Source organism: Paroedura picta, chromosome 7, assembly GCF_049243985.1.
Source record: "Paroedura picta isolate Pp20150507F chromosome 7, Ppicta_v3.0, whole genome shotgun sequence".
NCBI lineage: Eukaryota > Metazoa > Chordata > Lepidosauria > Squamata > Gekkonidae > Paroedura > Paroedura picta.
The window spans coordinates 11,466,149-11,486,288 of record NC_135375.1 but is presented as its reverse complement, the minus strand read 5'-3'; the positions used below and the strand labels follow the sequence as shown (position 1 = coordinate 11,486,288).

General features: G+C 48.6%; 1 protein-coding gene across 1 annotated transcript in view; it reads left to right on the top strand.

Moving 5' to 3' along the window:
* Positions 1-20,140, top strand: part of PSTPIP2 (proline-serine-threonine phosphatase interacting protein 2) — a 32,975-nt gene that overhangs the window by 2,006 nt on the left and 10,829 nt on the right. Inside the window, exons 2-6 of the mRNA XM_077346710.1 lie at positions 10,883-10,983; positions 12,162-12,239; positions 12,905-12,939; positions 14,173-14,279; positions 19,508-19,570. Coding sequence (XP_077202825.1) covers positions 10,883-10,983; positions 12,162-12,239; positions 12,905-12,939; positions 14,173-14,279; positions 19,508-19,570 — 384 coding nt within the window. The remainder of the gene's footprint in view (positions 1-10,882; positions 10,984-12,161; positions 12,240-12,904; positions 12,940-14,172; positions 14,280-19,507; positions 19,571-20,140) is intronic.

Below are 20,140 nucleotides of genomic sequence, written 5' to 3'. Positions count from 1 at the left end.
GGAAGCTCAGAAGGGGTGGGGAGCCAAGTGCAGCAGGAGCCTTTTTCTTTCTTTTCTTGAAGTGGGGGGGGGGGGAGGGAGAGGATTAGAGACAGCAGAGGAGGGGGAATAAATCCAAGAGGAAAATCTCTGCTGAGAAAAGTTAGGGCTTCCCCTTTAAGCAGCCTGGGGACAAGGAAGCCTTTGAACTGACGCCCTGGCCAATCAGGGCTTTTCTACAGCATTGGAGGCACAGCAAGGTATTTTGGGTAAAGTGGACAGCTGCACTTTTACTCATGCTGATTTTTCAAATATTGAGGGTTATATCCACTCCGGGATATTGTGGGAGAAAAGTAGGGTCACTCCAGATCAATCCTGCGTGTTGCAGAGGGAAAATTTAAATCAGCCAAAATCAAAATGGAAATCGCATTCAGTGTAGACGGGAGGGACTGAATCATCCTGGGATTGGAATAAAAGCTCCTTGCAAACTCAGCCCAGATGAACTGGATGGTTCCTTCCAACTCTAGGATTCTCTGTTTCTATCCCTGTTCAGACAGGTGAACCCCCCCCCCTTTTTTTTTTGTCAGGTTCCTAGTCGACTTCTCAAATAATATATTGTGAACCGCCCTGAGCTCCAAGGGAGGGCGGTATAAAAAGGCAATAAATAAATAATGTGTTCAGGAAAAACGATTTATTGAAAAGAAACGAACTAAGATCATGACATTGCTGTTGTTAAGATGGACTCGCATTGCACATACAGACTGATAGATTCCCCATCGGCTCCACCTTCAGGTCACGTCATGCCACCTTGTTGTGGAAGGTCACCTCCCCAGGTTCCCAGTCACCTTTACAACACCCAGGTGCGAAGCTCAACCGGGCCTCCCAAGGAATTGTTATGTAGATAACACCGAATCTTCCTCTCCTTTCATCCTCCCACCCCAGCCACCCTAGAGATCAAAGTGAAACAACTCCATACTTCAAAACAATATCCCAACCTCACTAAGTGCTTACTCCGTCCCCCCTCTGGCAGAGGACACAGAATTACAAAGCATGCATACAGTGAAAACATATTAATCATTCGACTTCTTGGCAATCAGAACGGGCTCCCAGGTACATTTCTCCCGTTTTCAGATTCTTCCTCAGTGATTGCCAATCACTGAGGAAGAATCAGAAAACGGGAGAAACGTACTTGGGAGCCCGTTCTGATTGCCAAGAAGCTGAATGATTAATATATCGATTATTATACCTAATAAGAGTCGATGAGAGACTGATTATTTTGGCCTTTTGATTTCATTTTTGGCTTATCTATAACACTGGGAAATCAACGGTGCAGTTTCTTTGCACTCAATGCAGTAAAAACATGGCAGGATGTAGATATCAACATGGATCCTGACACGTTTCATGGCTTGTACAAGTCAGATATGTCTCACCTTGGGTGCAAATCTTCCACTAAGAAAATGAATAGCACCCCAAAATCTGTAAAGCTGGACCCAGAAATGCGTGGTCTTTGGAAAATTGCTAGCTCCCTAAAAGCTAAGATTGGAATTGGAATATTCCTGGAGTTTTGGGGGCGGAGCCTGGGGGCAGTGTTTGGGACGGGAAGGTTTTTACAATGCTCTAGACCCCGCCCTCAAAAGCAGCCATTTTCTCCAGGGGAAACCGATCTCTGTCTGGACATTGTGATTCTGGGAGATCTCCTGTCCCCCCCTGGAGGCTGTCAACCCTGCCAAAAGCATTGTCCTGATCTGAAATAAGTTCTAATACTGCCCCTCATGGTTATTACTTATTATTTTGGACGGTTTCCTTGAAACGTACTGGATTTCAAAATGTCCACGTCGGCATTTTGGGAACTAGCCTGGTGCGGTAGTCTGCATTTTCGGTTTACTTGTTATGTGTATTTTTTTTGGCTCCTTGGGGGAACCTGTATGTTGGAAATCAGGTTCTTTTTAAAGGTTTGCACCCAATTTAAGGGATGTTTCTAAGACCAGAGCTCCAGTGTCACGTTTTCTTTAGACAGAAGAATCATGCAGAGAGGTGGTCTCTTCGAAATAGTTCGAAAGGTGCTGACTGGCTCATAGAATCATAGAGTTGGAAGGGACCTCATGGGTCATCTAGTCCAACCCCCTGCAGAGCACGGTGCACGGTGACAGTGCACGGTGCAGGGGACCCCAACAGGCACCTTGGCACCTGTGGATGGCTTTCCTGGGTCTCACCACGCGCTTGTAGAAAACAGGCTGGCCCTGGTGAGGCTTTTGCCCAGTAAGGTCTGATTGACCCCTGGAGATTTGATTGGCTGTGCAGATTTTTAAAAATGTGATCAGGGCTCCATTCTGGAGCTGCCACTGCCTTTTGCAGGATGATCTGAGGCCTGGTGACCGAACCCTATCTATGATGGGATGGCCAAACAGTGGCTCTCCAGATGTTCATAGACTACAGTTCCCATTAGCCTCTGCCAACTGACTGTTCTGGCAGGGCTTCATGTTGTTTGTAGTCCATTGACCTCTGGAGATCCACAGTTTAGCAGCTCCTGACCTTTGAGGGAAGGCTGAGGGACTTGGGAATGTTCAGCCTGGAGAAGAGGAGGCTGAGAGGGGACAGGATGGCTCTCTTGAAGGATCTGAAAGGTTGTTACTTGGAGGAGGGCAGGGAAAGGTCCCTGTTGGCAGCAGAGGAAAGGACCCACAATAACGACTTTAAACTATGTGTAGAACGGGACTGATTAGATATCAAGAACTTTTTTTCACAGTCAGAGTAGTTCAGCAGTGGAATGGGCTGCCTAAGGAGGTGGTGAGCACCTCATGGGTGGCCTTCAAGTAGTGGCTGGACAGATCCTTATCCTGGATGTTTTAGGCCAATCCTGCACTGCTACGATTGTTCCCAGGTGCCCAGAGGCTGAGGGCTTGTACCTGGTTCAGGTTCTGAGCTGGGCTCCTGGGCTGGTTCTGAGTCTGCTGGTGGTTCCTGTGACTCTGGTGCTGATCCTGGAAGAACTTTCCACATGGCTTCTCCCTCAGAATCTGATGCGGTTGCAGCTGGCAGGTGTAAGGCAACAGTAAATTGGGGCAGATTAGTACACTGAGTCATAATATCCAAATTAAGCCCTGTGATGCCACATGATAATTCTTTGCTAAAACAGCTAATCAGTCCTTTTGAGTTCAGTTGTAGTTCACAAAAACATTGGAAAAATAAAACTCTCCATGTTAGTAATTAATAGCAGACGCTTTCCCCGTTGTGAAAAAGAAATAATTAAAAGAGACTAGTTGCTTAGTTCCTATGCTCCACTTTTCACTCCCTGAAGGAGTCCCGAAGCAGTTTACAATCGCCTTCCCTTCCTCTCCCCCACAGCAGACCACCCTGTGAGGTAGGTGGGGCCGAGAGAGCTCTGGGAGAACTGCTCTGAGAGAGCACCTCTAACTGGACTGTGACTAGCTCAAGGTCACCCAGCTGGATTCATGTGAAGGAGGAGCGCGGAATCAAAGCTGGCTTGTCTAGATTACAGGCCATCGCTCTTAACAGCTACACCAAGATGACTCTCAGGTCCTGAAAGTGATTGTGGCACAGCCTGCTGAACATTTCCATCTGTCCCAGGAATGTGAGCATTGTGCTTTCTGGGGGGATGTGACAGAGCTCTTTGTACTCTCCTGAGCTGCTGCTGAGTGGACTGAAAACTCAGATATTCATATTTAGAGGGATTGCCCAATCTGTCTGCATAGCCGTTGTACCTACTTGGCTGCATATTTTATTTGCTGCATGTATTTACTATGTTGCAAACTTAAATGGACTCCGGGGAATGGTAGAGGACAGGAAGGCCTTGGAGGATCATTGTCCATGGGGTCGCGATGGGTCGGACACGACTTTGCACATAACAACAACAATTTACTATGTGCTTCCTGTGTGTAACACTGCCATGGGATAAAGCATAGTGAGGGTTTGGTTTTTCCGCCGTATCTTCGTTTCTTGGTTTTGATTAATCATTCGTGATTTTATGTCTGGTGTTTTAATGGGGTTTTTATAGGGGTTTTATTCAAACGTATGTAAGCCGCCATGAGCCATCAGGGAGTAGCGGATAATAGAAATAGAAATAGAAATAAAAATAAAAATGTCAGCCCTTTGACATTGCTGTTTCCTCCAGGGGAACCAATTTCTGTAGGCCGGAGATCAGTTGTGATTTGGGGAGAATGTGAGCCCCCTTTCCCCTGTCCCCCCCCTCCCGCTGCTAAGCAAAGAAGAAAAGCTGGTGAGGCGACTATGTCACCACCAAGAATCTTTTTTACTGAATCAAACTACTGAAGCCAAAACGAGATCCGTTATGAAACGCACATTTTGGAGGAAGCCTCCTTCATCAGTGGCTTTCTCGCTAGTAAATGAATCCTAATGCAAATATCTAGAGCCTCTTGTGGCGCAGAGTGGTAAGGCAGCTGCCTGAAAGCTTTGCCCATGAGGTTGGGAGTTCGATCCCAGCAGCCGGCTCAAGGTTGACTCAGCCTTCCATCCTTCCGAGGTCGGTAAAATGAGTACCCAGCTTGCTGGGGGGTAAACGGTCATGACTGGGGTAGGCACTGGCAAACCACCCCGTATTGAGTCTGCCATAAAAACGCTAGAGGGCGTCACCCCAAGGGTCAGACATGACTCGGTGCTTGCACAGGGGATACCTTTACCTTTTCCTTTAATGCAAATATCTCCGTCAAGTTCTCCAGTAATAAATGCTATAGATGCCAACCTTTTTATCACCGGGGACCGGTCAACGCTTGACAATTTTACTGAGGCCCGGGGGGGGGGGTAGTCTTTTGCCGAAGGACATAGCCGCCACCGCCTGAGCCCCTGCTCCTCTTGCTTTCCCACCTACGCCCCTGACTTCCTGCCGCCCGCTGGGAGGTGCTGCCTGCAGCAGCTGCACAGTGTCACGCTAAAGAGGAGCCCCAGCCATGGCGGCCGCCGGAGAGCACCAAAGGTGAGCCCATGGCAGAGTGGCAGGGCAGCCCTTGAGGCAGCAGCCGGGGAGGAGGACGAGTAGGGGCCACGGCCCGGTACCGACTGATCCACGGACCGGTACCGGTCTCCGGACCGGGGGTTGAGGACCGCTGCTATAGATTATCCAGTGGACTGTCAGGTCCCAAAACTTTAGAAAAATTATTTATTTCCTTACGGGGAATCAAAGTGGAGGTTCGGCCTGGATATGAGTTCAAATTGACCAGAATTCGGCAAGATTTACAGTGGGTAAAAAAAAAACGTGATTGCAGTTGGTCTTATAGGTAGCCCCTGGTCTCAACTCAGTTCTTGCATCCGTTTGTTAATTCTGTTATTTGTGTGCACATTGGCTTCTGTTCACAGATCTCACTACCTGCTTTAATTCCACCTTAGCTGGACTTATTGCCCTGTTGCTTAAGGATCTTGACTCTAACTATGATTCTAAGATTGGAGCCCTTCTTAGCAACTAACCCGCCCCCCCTTATGTAAAATTTGAGGAAGTCTGTTGCAGTATTTCTGAAGAAGTGGGCCTGCACCTGAATAACAATATTAATAGCGACAACAACTTTGTCATTTTTAACCCCCAAGCTTGAGGTCCTCAACAGGATCCTGGCAAGTTCAAAATTGACCAATGTATGGCTAGATCATATCTGCGGGATCCAGTCAGTTTAATGTGAAACTGACCAATAGCGCTCATTGGCGTGAACATCTATTGTGTGGGTTGTGTATATATATTGGGGTGTTTTGGTAGGGTTTTGGTTCAGTTCTGCTTGTACTATGCTGGGGTCCAAATAAAGAGGTCAAATCACTACCGGTGTCCATGCCCACTTCTGAACCCACAGATTTAACACCCGCCCGTCCCAGTTGGCTCAGGTCAGGTAACACCAAGGCATAGGCAAGTCATAAAGTTACACCGAGAAACAGTTATTGAATGTTATCAATGAAAATACATTAATTATATTCTGTTATAAAAAGCCGCCCCCATTAAACCTTACAAAGGGGAGCTCCATTTCCATTGGGCGGAAATCGTATACCCAGAATTAAGCTTGGTTGGTCTTAAGAGTACCACGGGACTCAAACTTTGTTCTGTTGCTTCAGCCCGACATGGCAACCCACCTGAATCTACATTTGGTTACATTAAAGGTAAAGGTAAAAGTATCCCCTGTGCAAGCACCGAGTCGTGTCTGACCCTTGGGGTGACGCCCTCCAGCGTTTTCATAGCAGACTCAATACGGGATGGTTTGCCAGTGCCTTCCCCAGTCATTACCGTTTACCCCCCAGCAAGCTGGGTACTCATTTTACCCCCCTCGGAAGGATGGGAGGCTGAGTCGACCTTGAGCCGGCTGCTGGGATCGAACTCCCAGCCTCATGGGCAGAGCTTCAGACAGCATGTCGGCTGCCTTACCACTCTGCGCCACAAGAGGCTCTTTTGGTTACATTAGCGTATGGCAAATTTGAGGAGTTCTAGGCTTTTAAGAGTCAAAGCCCCCTTTGTCAGGTGACCTCCAAATCCTTTTGGTCTCAGAAGTGCGACTGGATTGAATTCGAGTTCCTGCTGCAGACCAACACAGCTGCCCTTTGGAACGAAATTTGATTAGGTTGTTTAGGCTCAGGAATAATACATATGATAATCTGTCCCTGATAGCTTCATGCAAATTTTATGGAGAAGGGGAAAGAAAAGCACATTGTATGTGTGTGGAGGTCTTCAAGCAGCAGCTGGATGAACAATGGTCAGAGATTATCCGAGCTGATCCTGCATTGAGCATGTGGTTGGACTAGATGGCCCATAGGGCCCCTTCCAACTCTAGGATTCTATATCCAAAATGCCTTTCAAGTTCTGGTGCTGTAGTCCAATTTCCCCTGTTCCCCATCCCATGAATGCTTTTGAGGCATGATTTTCTCATGCGAGTCCATGAAGGAGCAAAACACTAATATTGTAAAATGCACCACACAACATCAGGGTCCTAGAGAAGGACTGCATAACCAAATGTTCCCATGTTTTAAAATTTCCCTCTCAATTATAAAAGCAGCAAGGGAAGAGAGGGGAAGAAGAATTTTTCTCCCTGCTGTGCTAGATTTCTAGTTGCATGCATTCAACTAGTTTTCTAGTTTCTAGTTTTCAATGCATTCAACACTGAGGTTCACCTACCACTTTTTTTCTCCTGCGTGTCTAAATTAGGTGTTGATCTTAAAAACTCGGAAGTGATGGAATGCTGGAGGAAGAATCCTGGGCCCATAACCCAATGGAATATTGAATTAGCAGAGTGCTCAAAGCACCTGACATAGGAGAATTATCTGCTTTCCGTGTGCTGCTATAGAAAATACTTACAGAATCATTATTGTTTTAGGAAGCTTATGTATTTATCATACAGTGTATATAATGTAGCCGGGAGATTTTAAGTGTCTGGCTGCCAGGCAAGAGACATTCAGAGGTGCTTTGCCTAGGGGCTGTTAAGATGGCCCTGCTGAGGTCCCTACCCTCTCCAAACCCTGCCCTTTGCAGTCCCCTCCCCCCAAAAAAAAATCTCCAGGAATTTTCCATCTCAGAGCTGGCAACCTTTTCCCCCACGTTAAAGTCTAGTTTGACCCTTAATGTCTAAGGCAGCTTCAAATATTATCCCTGGGAACAGCAGGAGAGGGGAGATTTGCGTTTCCTTCTGCTTTCACTTTCAGCCACTCTTTGGCCAGGTCCTCCTTCCCGCTTCTCCATCTCCTGCTTTGGTTTGCAAAAAGGAGAGTGTGGTGTATTTTTGTTCCGTGCAGCTTCTTCCGGAAATTGAGGACAGAATTGCAGGTGGGTGGCAATTTCCGGACTGTGGCCGCTTAGAAGGAAGAATATTCTCCAGAGACGGCAATATGGTCGTGTCCGTGTGGGTAGAAGCGAGGGATTGGCGTCCTGCTTGAAGGGATCCTTCTGAAGTTTGCGTCTGTCTCTAGAAGGAGTGTTTCGAACTGGGGCGGAGAAAGTTGACACAGAAGCATCTCCCTCTCCCAAACTTGGCAGGATGCTGGAATGGATGGACCACTGATGTGATCCAGCAGGGTTGTTCTTACAGACCAGCTGCTTTCAACCATTTGACTGTGGAGGAAGCCCTGAAATATTTTTCAGGCTTCAAGGAATCTTGGAAGTGGTGACAGGCCCCTTCAGAGAAGTGGGCATGGAAGTAAGATTCAGGAGCCAGCCAGCCAGCCAGCCAGCCAGCCAGCCAGCCAGCCAGCCAGCCAGCCAGCCAGCCAGCCAGCCAGCCAGCCAGCCAGCCAATCAATCAATCAATCAATCAATCAATCAATCAATCAATCAATCAATCAATCAATCAATCAATCAACCACCATTTTTCCATTGGGGAGAAAGAGACTAGTCCTGTTGAGCAACAGTGACATCAAGTGATGTTAGCAGCCATCTGAACTTCTGGAAAAGACCATGTAACCCCTGGGGAGCTCTCACGGAATCCCTGTTATAGACAGATTCTCGGGAGATGGCTCCATTGGCGGCACTGTGAGGCTGGTGGGGCTGAGAAAGCTGAAAAAGCTCTAAGAGAACTGCTCTATGAGAACAGCTCTAACAGGGACTGTGACTAATTCAAGGTCACCCAGCTGACTGCATGTGGAAGAATGTGGCATATAATCAATTTTCTTTCCTCTCCCTACAACAGACACCCAGTGAGCTAGGTGGGGCTAGGAGAGCTCTGAGAGAACTGATGCGTGAGAACAGCCCTAACAGGACTGTGACTAGCCCAAGGTCACCCAGCTGGCTGCATGTGCAGGGAATCAAACCCAGCTGGCCAGATTAGAGGCCGTCAGTCTTAACCACGACGCCATGCTGGCTCTCTCGTGAGGGCATGCCATGAGGCTGATGGGCAAGAGGTTCGGGAAGGAGAAAAGGAGCTGCTGTGGGTGGGATCCACCCAGTGGATCCCTGCAAACTTACCACGGCTCTTCAGGAAGGGCTGCGGAGACTGTGCATTTCCTGGCAGCCTCTGGCTTTCGCTTCCTCCGTGCAGGCGGATTTCTCTATGCTGCAGGAAGTCTGCTTTTCCTGTTGCCATTTTCCCACAGGCTGGCTTGTGGGTTGCATCTCATTCCATCGTTATGGGGATGGTGAAATTCTGAGCTCTTCTGTGCCCTTTGCCTGAAAAGTTCCCGACCGCAGAGCACCCAGCCTCGTCTTCTGTGCGTTGGTCGCAGATGTGTGTGCCCGTGTGGAAACTAACTTGTAAAATAGACGTCGGTGTGCAAGAACAGGGGCAAACTGTTGGAAGGGAATGATTTTGTATTGTTCAAAATAACGTGCACGATGCCCCGTAACAAACGGAGGGCATAATCACTTTGCTGTTAGTCAGTCGGCTTCCTGTCTTGTCGTTTTGCTGGAAAACAAATTGCAGTCAAATGTGTCACAAAATGAATACAAAAGATATGGAGGAAATGCCGTCATTGCGGGAAAACTGGCTTGAAAAAAATAGCAGCTGCGGTTTGCACAGTTGCTCAAACTTCTTCTGTTGTGAATTGCCAGTTTTGGTCTGGGAAATTTCAGGAGATTTGGGGGTGATGCTTAGAATCCTAGAGTTGGAAGGGACCTCCTGGGTCATCTAGTCCAACCCCCCCGCACTAGGCAGGACACTCACAACCCTCTCGCTCATCCACGGTCACCTGCCACCCCCTTGAACCTTCCATGTCAGTTTTATTTCTCCTTTCTTTTTGTTTTTGTGAACGACAACTGAATTCGGGGGACTCATGGGCTGTTTTGGCAAAGAATTATCATATGGCTGTATTTGGATGGGTGACACAGTTTACTAATTTAACAGAATTAATTTTCGCTTTATATTCCCACTGTTATGATGGTAGTTCATAGTCTGAGGAAGAGTGCTTGCACTCGAAAGCTCACACCCTGAATAAATCCTTGTTGGTCTTAAAGGTGCCACTGGGCTCTGATTTTATTGTGCTACTTCAGACCAACACGGCTACCCATTTGAATCTATCCTCACAGTAGAACATAATAATAAAACTCCCCATAAAATGATAAAACCATTATCCCTCTCGGCAGCGGAAAAAACTCCTTCCCTTTCCTTCCCCACCCTTCCCCAGCTCAATGGCCTGTGTCTTGGGGGAAAGTTGTAAGGGGGGTGGGCAGTTGTTCTAGCCCCTTTGGTGGGGGCCCCTGATCTGAACTGTCACACGGCCACTACCAAAGACCTCCGTCTTACAAGCCCTGCGGAATGGAGACAGCTCAGACAGGATCCTCAGCTCTCCTGGGAGCTCATTCCACCAGGTCAGGGTCAGGACCAAAAAGGCCCTGGCCCTGGTCGAGGCCAGGTGTGGTTTCTTTGAGCCAGGAATCACCAGGTGATAGACGGTCCCATAGGTATGTGAGGCCCAGACCATAAATGGCCTTAAAAGTCAATGCCAAAACCTTGAAGTTGATCTGGGCAGCAACTGGTAAAAAATTCAGCTGCCTCAGCACTGGCTGGATATGGGCCCTCCAAGATGCTCCTGTGAGATTTCCCAAGGCCATTTAAGCCAGAACAGGCAAGCTCTTAGCGGATGGGCTACGGATTGTAGTTGTGAGTTCCTGCATTGCGCAGGAGGTTGGACTAAATGACCCTTGAGGCCTCTTCCAACTCTATGATTCTGTGAACTGTCCTTCTCTGAAGCCATTTTTCATCTTGAGTTGCGTGAGTTGGGGCTTCTTCCAGTTGCTTTTCTGTCTGGACTCTCAAAATGTTTTGCAATCTGTGTCTGGTCAGCCTTTCACCAGCAGACTCAATGAGAAATCTCGGTTTCGCAGAAGGGAAGCTGAGAGGCTGGAAATCATGTGGGCCATGGGAGGAGTTAGAAGGGCCATTCCCGTGACTTCGAAACGGACTGTCTAACACTCCTGCCAGATGTGGGGAGCAACCTCTTGTTCCAAAATAAAGCATTTTCACATGTCATGTTCTAGCATACCGACTTGATCAGCACAGCGGGCTATGACAGCATCTCTCAGCATATGAACGATGGCAGGAAAAACTGCAAGGAATTTGAAGACTTTTTGAAGGAAAGGTAAGTTTCTCCTCTGCTGGGATCAATGAAGCCTTTTGTTCTGAGAGCCAATCAGGGATGCAAAATCTGGGTTGGGAAATTCTTCTAACCCCAGTGGGAGAGTGGCAAGCCTAGGTCCAGGTGATGTAACAACTATCTAAATGCCTCACTGGCCGTCTTCAAGTACTGGCTGGACAGATCCTTATCCTGGATGCTTGAGGCTGATCCTGCATTGAGCAAGGGGTGGGACTGGATGGCCCCTTCCCACTCTAGGATTCTAGGAGTCTAGTTCAGCAGTGGGATGGGCTGCCTAAGGAGGTGGGGAGCTCCCCCTCACTGCAGTCTTCAAGCAGCGGCTGGACAGATCCTTCACCTGGATGCTTGAGGCTGATCCTGCATGGAGCAGGGAGTGGGACTAGATGGCCTGCATGGCCCCTTCCCACTCTAGGATTCTAGGAGTCTAGTTCAGCAGTGGGATGGGCTGCCTAAGGAGGTGGGGAGCTCCCCCTCACTGGCTGTCTTCAAGCAGCAGCTGGACAGGTCCTTATCCTGGATGCTTGAGGCTGATCCTGCATTGAGCAAGGGGTGGGACTGGATGGCCTGCATGGCCCCTTCCCACTCTAGGATTCCAAGAGTCTAGTTCAGCAGTGGAAGGGGCTGCCTAAGGAGGTGGGGAGCTCCCCCTCACTGCAGTCTTCAAGCAGCGGGACAGATCCTTCTCCTGGATGCTTGAGGCTGATCCTGCACAGAGCAGGGGGTGGGACTAGGTGGCCTCTATGGTACTAGTAGGTGGACCCCTGGTCAGGTCCAGCAGGGCTCTTCTGATGTGTTTATGAAAGCCTTGGCCTCTCTGCCCTGTTGTTGGCCTTCCAGAGGAAATGTTTGGTCCCAGTGTGAGACAGGATGCTGGAGTAGATGGACCACTGGTCTGATCCAGCAGGGCTCTTTTGATTAACTTAGAAGCAGAGCTATGGAGAGAGAAAGAGAGAGAGAGCCCAGTCTGGGTCTCTGCTTCCTTTAGAGGCCTCTAATCTTGATGTCAAGCAGCAGAAAGTTTGAGGTCAAGCAGCATAAAGAGTCTGTGTCGGTCTCAGAGTCCTAAAAAGTGGGCAGGGCCCCAAATGCGGCCCACAAATGGGGGGGGAAACAACCTCCTCTGCTCCGCATGCAACTTTGATGCTTCCTTTCCCCCCCAACAGGGCTGCCGTAGAAGAAAGATATGGGAAAGACCTCCTTGGTTTGTCGAGGAAAAAACCCTGCGGGCAGACGGAACTGAAGTGAGTTGTCTGTTTCTTAAATCTGTTCATTTCTTTTTTAACATGTATCTGACCGAAATTCTGATTTTGGTGTGGAATTCGGATGGCGCTTCCCCCCCTAATTGAAGATCCCTTCTGACTCTACTTTCTCCGCTTTTTATGATGTACTGGGCGGGAAATGATCTCTTCCTTGCAACTGTTGAGTGACCCTCATGGGTGGAGATGTGAACCTGCCATTTCTTGCAGACTCAGGCCCATTCCGCACACATAAGATAATGCACTTTTAATGTGCTTTGGCATCTGGATTTTCCTGTGCGGAAATGGAAAATCTACTTTGGAAGTGCATTGAAAGTGCATTATCTAATGTGTGCAGAATAGGCCTCAATCGCATTGGCCTGCCAGTGACCGAATGCCCCAGGCCCAGAAAGTAGTTCTTGGAAATAAGAAGCAAATGTCAGAGGGATCCCCAACCTGGCTCCTGTGGGCACATTGACACCTTTTTTGGGTGGGGCTGCTGGGGCTCTGATTGCCTGTGGAAATTAAAATAACATTGTTTTAGCACAAGCTGCCACGAAGGGCTCTGTGTTATCCTCCTCTTGTCTGGTGCGTTTTTAAAAATTATTCTTCTTGCCCCCTGCATGTGGGTTTCCTCTGACTGTGTGCCTCTGTTTTGCTTTCTCTTTCAGCACGCTGAAAAGAGCCCTGGATGTTTTTAAGGCCCGTAAGTAATTTGCAAGAAATCTCTCTAGCTGGGGCACCAACGTGAATGCAGATCTCGATCTTTGTGTCACCAGTTCTGGGTTGGGGAATACCTGGAGACTTTGGGGGTGGAGCCACGAGTGGGCGGGATTTGGGGAGGGACCTCGGTGGAGTAGAATGCTGTGGAGTCCCCCCTCCAAAGCAGCCATTTTCTCCAGGGAAATTGATCTCTGTCACTTGGAGATGAGCTGGAAAACCAGGGGATTCTCCAGGTCCCACCTGGAGACTGGCATCCCTAGAATGCCTCATTGCTGATAAGAACTAGGGAAGGTCATGTGTGATATAATTTGGGGAGCTGTATTCCTCTCACCCACACCTTTCCTGAAATATATATGGGAGGGTATCGGTCGAAGGAGGTTTGGTTTCAACATTGGTTAGCAACCTCCAGCAGTGGGGACAGGACCTGGAGATCTCCTAGAATTTCAACTGATCTTCAGACTGCACAGAGCTGGAAGAAAGGGCTGCTTTGGAGGGCAGACTCTAAGGTAATACACCAAGAGTACAGAGCATCCCTACCCCAAACAGAGGGCATTTCCACACATCACTAAAAATAGCGTTTTGCCAGCTGAATGGCAAAGCGCTAAATGTTATCTCGCTTCCCAGCTATTCCTCACCTTTTCTGCTGTCTCGCCTTGTCTGACACCGTTTTGTGCTCCTTACCCTTCACATGGGCTGCTGGAAATGGCGGAAGAGAGCCACACGTCTTATATGTGACTCTCTTCCGCCTGTCAATCAATTCAGGCAGCCAATCCCCTTCTTCCATATTCTATAATGGGAATTTCAGGATTTGCACCTTTCCTGGGGCCTGGGGGGGGGGGTTGGAGTTTGAGGTAGAGCCTCCAAACGTTCAGGCTAGCTCTGGGAGGTTCTTCCCTGACTCCCTTCCAAATTTCAGAATGATTGGTCCAAGGGGTACACGTCTAGGGGCTCCTGAAGAGGATGCCCCCATCCCTCCATTATATGCTATGGGACGGACACTCCTTTGGAGAATTAGTCTGGCTATTCATGTTTATCCTGAGATTTTATCTGCCAGATGTATTTTATGGCCTTGGGCAAAATTGGTGTTTCAGCTTCAATTCCCCTACTGTAGAAATAGCTAAAAAGAGCAAAAGAAATGTTGCTTGCTACGATAAAGCAGAGACGCAACGTTCTTTTCTTCCTAGAGCTTCAACTTTGCCCCATTTCTTGCTTTCAGAGGTGGAGAGTGTTGGCCAGAGCCACATTCAGCTGGCCCAAGTCCTCCGGGAAGAAGCGAAGAAAATGGAAGACTTCCGGGAGAAGCAAAAATTCTACCGTAAAAAGGTCAGGGTGGCAGAAATCGAGAGCTAGGATGCTAGCGCTAGCATCGGAGATGCATAATTACCATAGGAACTAGTCAGCGATTGGTCGTTGTAATTACCCAATCCGAGAGCTTCCCCTGAGGGCCAATCACAAGCTCTGGCAGGAAACTCTGAGTTTGGGTGGTGGGCTGTTGTTTTAGTTCAGTTGTGTGCAATCTAATGAATAGCTGTTGTTGTGGCACATGAGTGACTCTGTGCCTTATTGAACCCACTATTCAATAAGTGGTTGCCATTTTTTGGAAAATATCTGGAGATTGTGGAGCGGAGCCTTGGGAGAGCAAGGATTGGGAAGGGAAGGAACCTCAGCAGGGTATGCGGCCATAGAGTCATAGAACCATGGAGTTGGAAGGGACCACCTGGGTCATCTAGTCCAACCCTCTGCACTATGCAGGACACTCATATGCAATCCCCCCTCTGGAGCAGCCATTTTCTCCAGGGGAACTGATCTTTGTGTAGCAATAAATGCAGAGTGCGTGCAGCAGCAGGTGAAGCAGGGTGTGGATTTAACCTGGTTTTGTACAGTGATGAAGTCCCCCGGTCATCCAGACTCTGTGACCACGTAGAAAATTGTGAGTGAGCTGGGTCTGTGTCGCTCGGAGAAGAGGAGGGCAAAGGGTGATAGGAGAGAAGAAGTTGTTTTTATACTTGGCTTTTCACTGCCTCTGAGAACAAAGGTAACTACCCTCCCTGTCTCACAGCGATGATATCACAAAATCTTAATTAAATAAGTTTCCGAGTGACAGCTCTCGGCTTTATAGCAGGTTAAAAGGTTAGTGATTTCGGACTGGAAGTCAGCTGCTGTTTATGCCAGTCCTAAAGTCATGTTGACTGTAGGTTCGATCCTTCATATTGTGATGCAGGATCGAACCAGGCTGTGGGAATTGGGTTATGCATGCATTCAGGTGGGGAAGCACCAAAGTTCATGTACGCTTACAGCCGGTCCCTTGAATTTTCCCATCTGCGTCGCTGGCTAAGTCCTCTGTGTGTTTTGTTGTGAGTCGAACAAAGTTCAAGTCCAGTGGGGTCTTTAAGTTCAACCGAGTATCATTCAAGGGACAAGATTTCAAGCATGCTTATCCCCTGAATAAAACGTGGCTGATCTTAAAGCAGATTTCTTGGGCTGCTTCAGATCAATACGGTGACTCACCTGAATTGACCTTGGTGTTGTCATGAACCAAGGCTGCTCTCTCGGAGGGCCAGAAAAAAACTTGAGGTAATAATTGTAGCAAAAGGAGTTCTTTATTAGGTCCAAGAGGGTACTTCTGGGAACATCGTGACAGGGAAAAGATCTATAGCTAAGAACCGTGAGCTGATACATTACAAGAATTGATATAAGCATTTCCCCAGTCCTGATCGGTATTTCAAACTCCTGCCATTTACGCTTCCCACGGCGGAAAGACTTTTATCTTCAAAGGATGGTTTGGACAAAACGGAAGTTGCAGTTTTTACACCAGGCACCCAGAAGGTGCTCAAGCATCAAAGACATAGCAGATAGTATGTTTGGTGTAGTGGTTAGGAGTGTGGACTTCTAATCTGGCGAGCCAGGTTCGAATCTGCAATCCCCCACATACAGCCAGCTGAGTGACCTTGGGCTAGTCACAGCACTGATAAAACTGTTCTGACAGAGCACTGATATCAGGGCTCTCTCAGCCTCACCCACCTCACAGGGTGTCTGTTGTGGGGAGAGGAAAGGGAAGGCGACTGTAAGCCGCTTTGAGACTCCTTTGAGTAGAGAAAAGCGGCATATAAGAACCAACTCTTCTTAATATTATTTATTTTATTCATGCAGTTTATATGCCGCCCCTCACTGTGATGTCTCAGGGAGGTGTACATAAAATCAGTGGGGGTGGGAAAGGTACATATGTACAATAAGAATGAGAAAAGATACAAGCAGTCATAACAGCACAACATATGGGTAACCACACCCAGTTGAAGGGGATAACAGCAACAGTTAGGGACATATTGGACGTCAAGGTTGCCTGGCAAAGGGACAGGTTTGTAGGGAGGTCCCCGTTGGTGGCCTCGTGTGAAAGCCTGGGGGTGAGAGCTCCATTTTGCAGCCCCTGTTTCATTGAGGGGCTTGTTCCACCCAGTCGGGGCCTCTGATGCGAAGGCTCTGGCTCTGGTTGAGACCAGGCGGGCTTCTTTGGGGCCAGGGACCACCAGGTTGTTGGAATAGAAAGAGCGAGTCCCTTTTCAGGGACACACTACATTTCCTGGGACCGAGCAACAAGCTAGTTAAGGCGGAGGAAGGGGGAACAAGAGATCAAGAGCCACAGAGTCTCTCAGGGCCTTGCCTCACTTTTTCACTTGGGTGAGATGGCATGGAGTGGGGCACGACCCGACAGGTGTGCGCTGTCACCCGTCACGCCCGTGGCAATTCCCATCCGCCGATTATGTCATCCCATCCCAAACTACAATGGGAGCCTTCATAAAAGCCTTTTCAGCTGTCTCCAAAGCACTTAGTTCCTCAACGGCTGCATTCTAGTCCGACCGGCCAGAATGTCTTGCGTGCCCGTGCTAATTTCCTTGTTCCTTTTACCCCGACCCCTCCCTGGAAACTACTTAGCCAAAGCTTATCTCTTCATCACAGGTAATAATACGGAGACGAACCACTGCTGCAGTTTTATGGCTTTCTTGTTTTCAGGGACGCTTCCGTTTGCGTTTCAGGGAGACCCCTGTGGCTGATGATGGCCTCCCTGTCTGATCTTCAGACTACAGAGATTGGTCCGCTGAGGAAATGGCGGCTTCGCAGGGCAAATTCTACGGCATTATGCCCCAGTGAGGTCCCTCACTCCCCCAGATCAAAGAACAAGGAGGGGGGAAATGTTACATGGAGCAGAAAACAAAACTTCTAGCTGGAACTGGGCCCATTCTGCACACGTTGGCTAATGCAATTTCAATCTCCTTTTGTAGCTGGATTTTCCTGTGCAGATCAGGAAAAGCTACTTCTGAAGTGCATTGAAAGTGCATTATCTATTGTGTGCAGAATAGGCCCTAATTAGGATCTTGAAAAGTTGGATGCCTGTGCAAGTTGGACACAACAGGTTACAGAAATATAGAAGCATTTATTCTGCGCAGCTTTTAAAAAATCCTTTAAGGTTAAGAAGACACACAAAGCCCCTTAGGTGCACAATAAATGTTTATAATGTTTTGTCACCTGTTGTGCAATTTGCACAAACAACCAACCTTTCAGGTCCTAGCTCATTCCAGCTAGTTTTTTTGTTTTGTTTTCTGCTCCACCCCCAAATCTCTAGGATTTTTTCCTCATCAGAATCATAGGATCATAGAATCACGGAAGGGGTCTCCTGGGTCATCTAGTCCAACCCCCTGCACTGTACAGGACACTCACAACCTATTTCTCATCTCCTCTAACCTGCCACCCTCTTGAACCTTCACAGAATCAGCCTCTCCGTCAGATGTCTCTCCAGCCTCTGTTTAAAAATCTCCAAAGAATGAGAACCCACCATCTCCCGAGGAAGCCTGTTCCACTGAGGAACAGCTCTAACTGTCAGGAACTTCTTCCGGATGTTTAGACAGAATTTCTTCTGCATTAATGTCATCCCATTGGATCTGGTCCATCCCTCCGAGGACAGACCAGTTGCCAACCATAGCTGTAATTCTTCAGTGTTGCTTTTGGGAGGGAGAGCTATGGTAAGGGCACTTCTTGACCCAACTGAGCATTGGTGCTATTAAATCCATTGCTCCATTTCCTCTGGCCACCAGCAAAGGATGGGGAGAGAAGGGGAAGGCCGCTGGATCCAGGAAGGGAAATTCCTTTGGATTTAGGGATGGGGCCTGGGGAGGACAGGGTCTTCAGTGGGGTACAATGCCTCAAAGTCCATCCTCCAAAGCAGCCATTTAAATCCAGATTACATGGGTTCTGTCATGATTCTGGGGGAACACCAGATCCGAGGTGGAGGCAGGACTCCCTCTCCTGCATGCACAGAATTCTGTCTGGGATTTCATATCTGGAACAAAATTCCAGAGAACCTCAATTCTTGCGGAACACAAAGCTAAGTCTCCAGCTCTCATTCTTGCAGAGCAAGGGATGGAAAGCAAGCGCTAAAGCAATCCTTGTGACAGGGTAGAGACAATGGCTGAGTTTCTTTGCGTGATTGACTGTCCTTCCCTGGGCGGTGTTTTTCTGCCGTATGTTATAACTCGACTGAGAGGGGATCTGATAGCCATCTTCAAATATTTAAAAGGCTGCCATATAGAGCAGTGGTCCCCAACATTTTTGTCACTGGGAACCGGTCAACGCTTGACAGTTTTACTGAGGCCTGGGGAAGTAGTCTTTTGCCAAGGGACGTTGCCACCTGAGACCCTGCTCCACTTGCTTTCCCACCGGCGCCCCGCTGGGTGGGGGGGGGCGCTGCCTGCAGCAGCTGTGCAGTGCCACGCCGAGGGGGAGCTCCAGTGATGGCGGCTGCTGGAGAGCACCAAAGGTGAGCTGGTGGCAGAGTGGCAGGGCAGCCCCCGAGGCAGCAGCCGGGGAGGAGGATGAGGAGGAGCTGCGGCCCGGTACCGACTGATCTACGGACCGGTCCCGGTCCCTGGCCTGGGGGTTGGGGACCACTGATATAGAGGATGGAGCAGAGTTGTTCTCTCTTGCCCCGGAGGGATGGACCAGAAAGAATGGGATGAAATTAATTCAAAAGAAATTCCGTCTAATCATCCGGAAGAAGTTCTTGACAGAGAGGTTTCTCAGTGGGACAGGCTTCCTCGGGAGGTGGTGGGTTCTCCTTCTTTGGAAATTTTTAAACAGAGGCTGGATAGCCATCTGATGGAGAGGCTGATTCTGTAAAGGCTCAAGGGGGTGTCAGGTGACAGTGGAGGAGCGAGAGGGTTGTGAGTGTCCTGCATATTGCAGGGGGTTGGTCTAGATGACCCACAAGGTCCCTTCCAACTCTATGATTCTATGAACTCCCTTTTATAAATAAGCTTCGGTTCCACAGAGTCTGGCTTTTGCTGCGTCCTTGCAACAGGGCCAGCAGGCTCAGCTCTCAGAAGCCTGCCACAAGGAAGTTAACTTTTGCAATGGGAAGCAAACGGTGGCCATTCTAGTTCCTTTTCTTGTTCCCAGGCGAGGGGGGAAAACTTTGCACGCAGACGGGTGTTTTAAAAAGGGGGAAAGAAACTCCAAAAGCTTGCATTTCACAATTGTTTTCTTTCTTGTCCCGTGAGCAGATTGAGCTGATAATGGACGCTATTCATAAAAACCGGAATTTGCAGTACAAAAGAACCCTGGAAGTGAGTAACCCTTCCCCTCTGGTTGTTAAAATATGCTATTGTATCCAAGAAGCTCACCTGTCTGTAATGTTTACAGGAGGCTTAGAGGCGTGTAAAATTTTCACCATGGTTCAGGCTAGCCTGATCTCCTAAGGCAGGGGTAGTCAAACTGCGGCCCTCCAGATGTCCATGGACTACAATTCTCAGAAGCCCCTGCCAGCATTTGCTGGCAGGGGCTTCTGGGAATTGTAGTCCATGGACATCTGGAGGGCCGCAGTTTGACTACTCCTGTCCTAAGGAGAGTCGGCCTTGGTTAGATCTTGGATCAGGGACCATTGAAGAAGTATAGAGTGTAAGAGATCAGGCCAACACAGCACTCTGTGACACACAGTGGCCAAAACCCAGGGGCTATCTGGAGACCAACCTGCAGGGCCAGAATTTCAGAAGCTCTCCCGCTGTGCCACCCCAAGCGTCAAGTATAAGAAGAAGAGTTGGTTCTTATTAGGTAGAGGGGCCAGAATTTCTGATGGTCTTTCTTAAGCCTCTACCATAGGCCTGGCAGAATAGCTGTCTGTCTGAGGAATTGTCTAA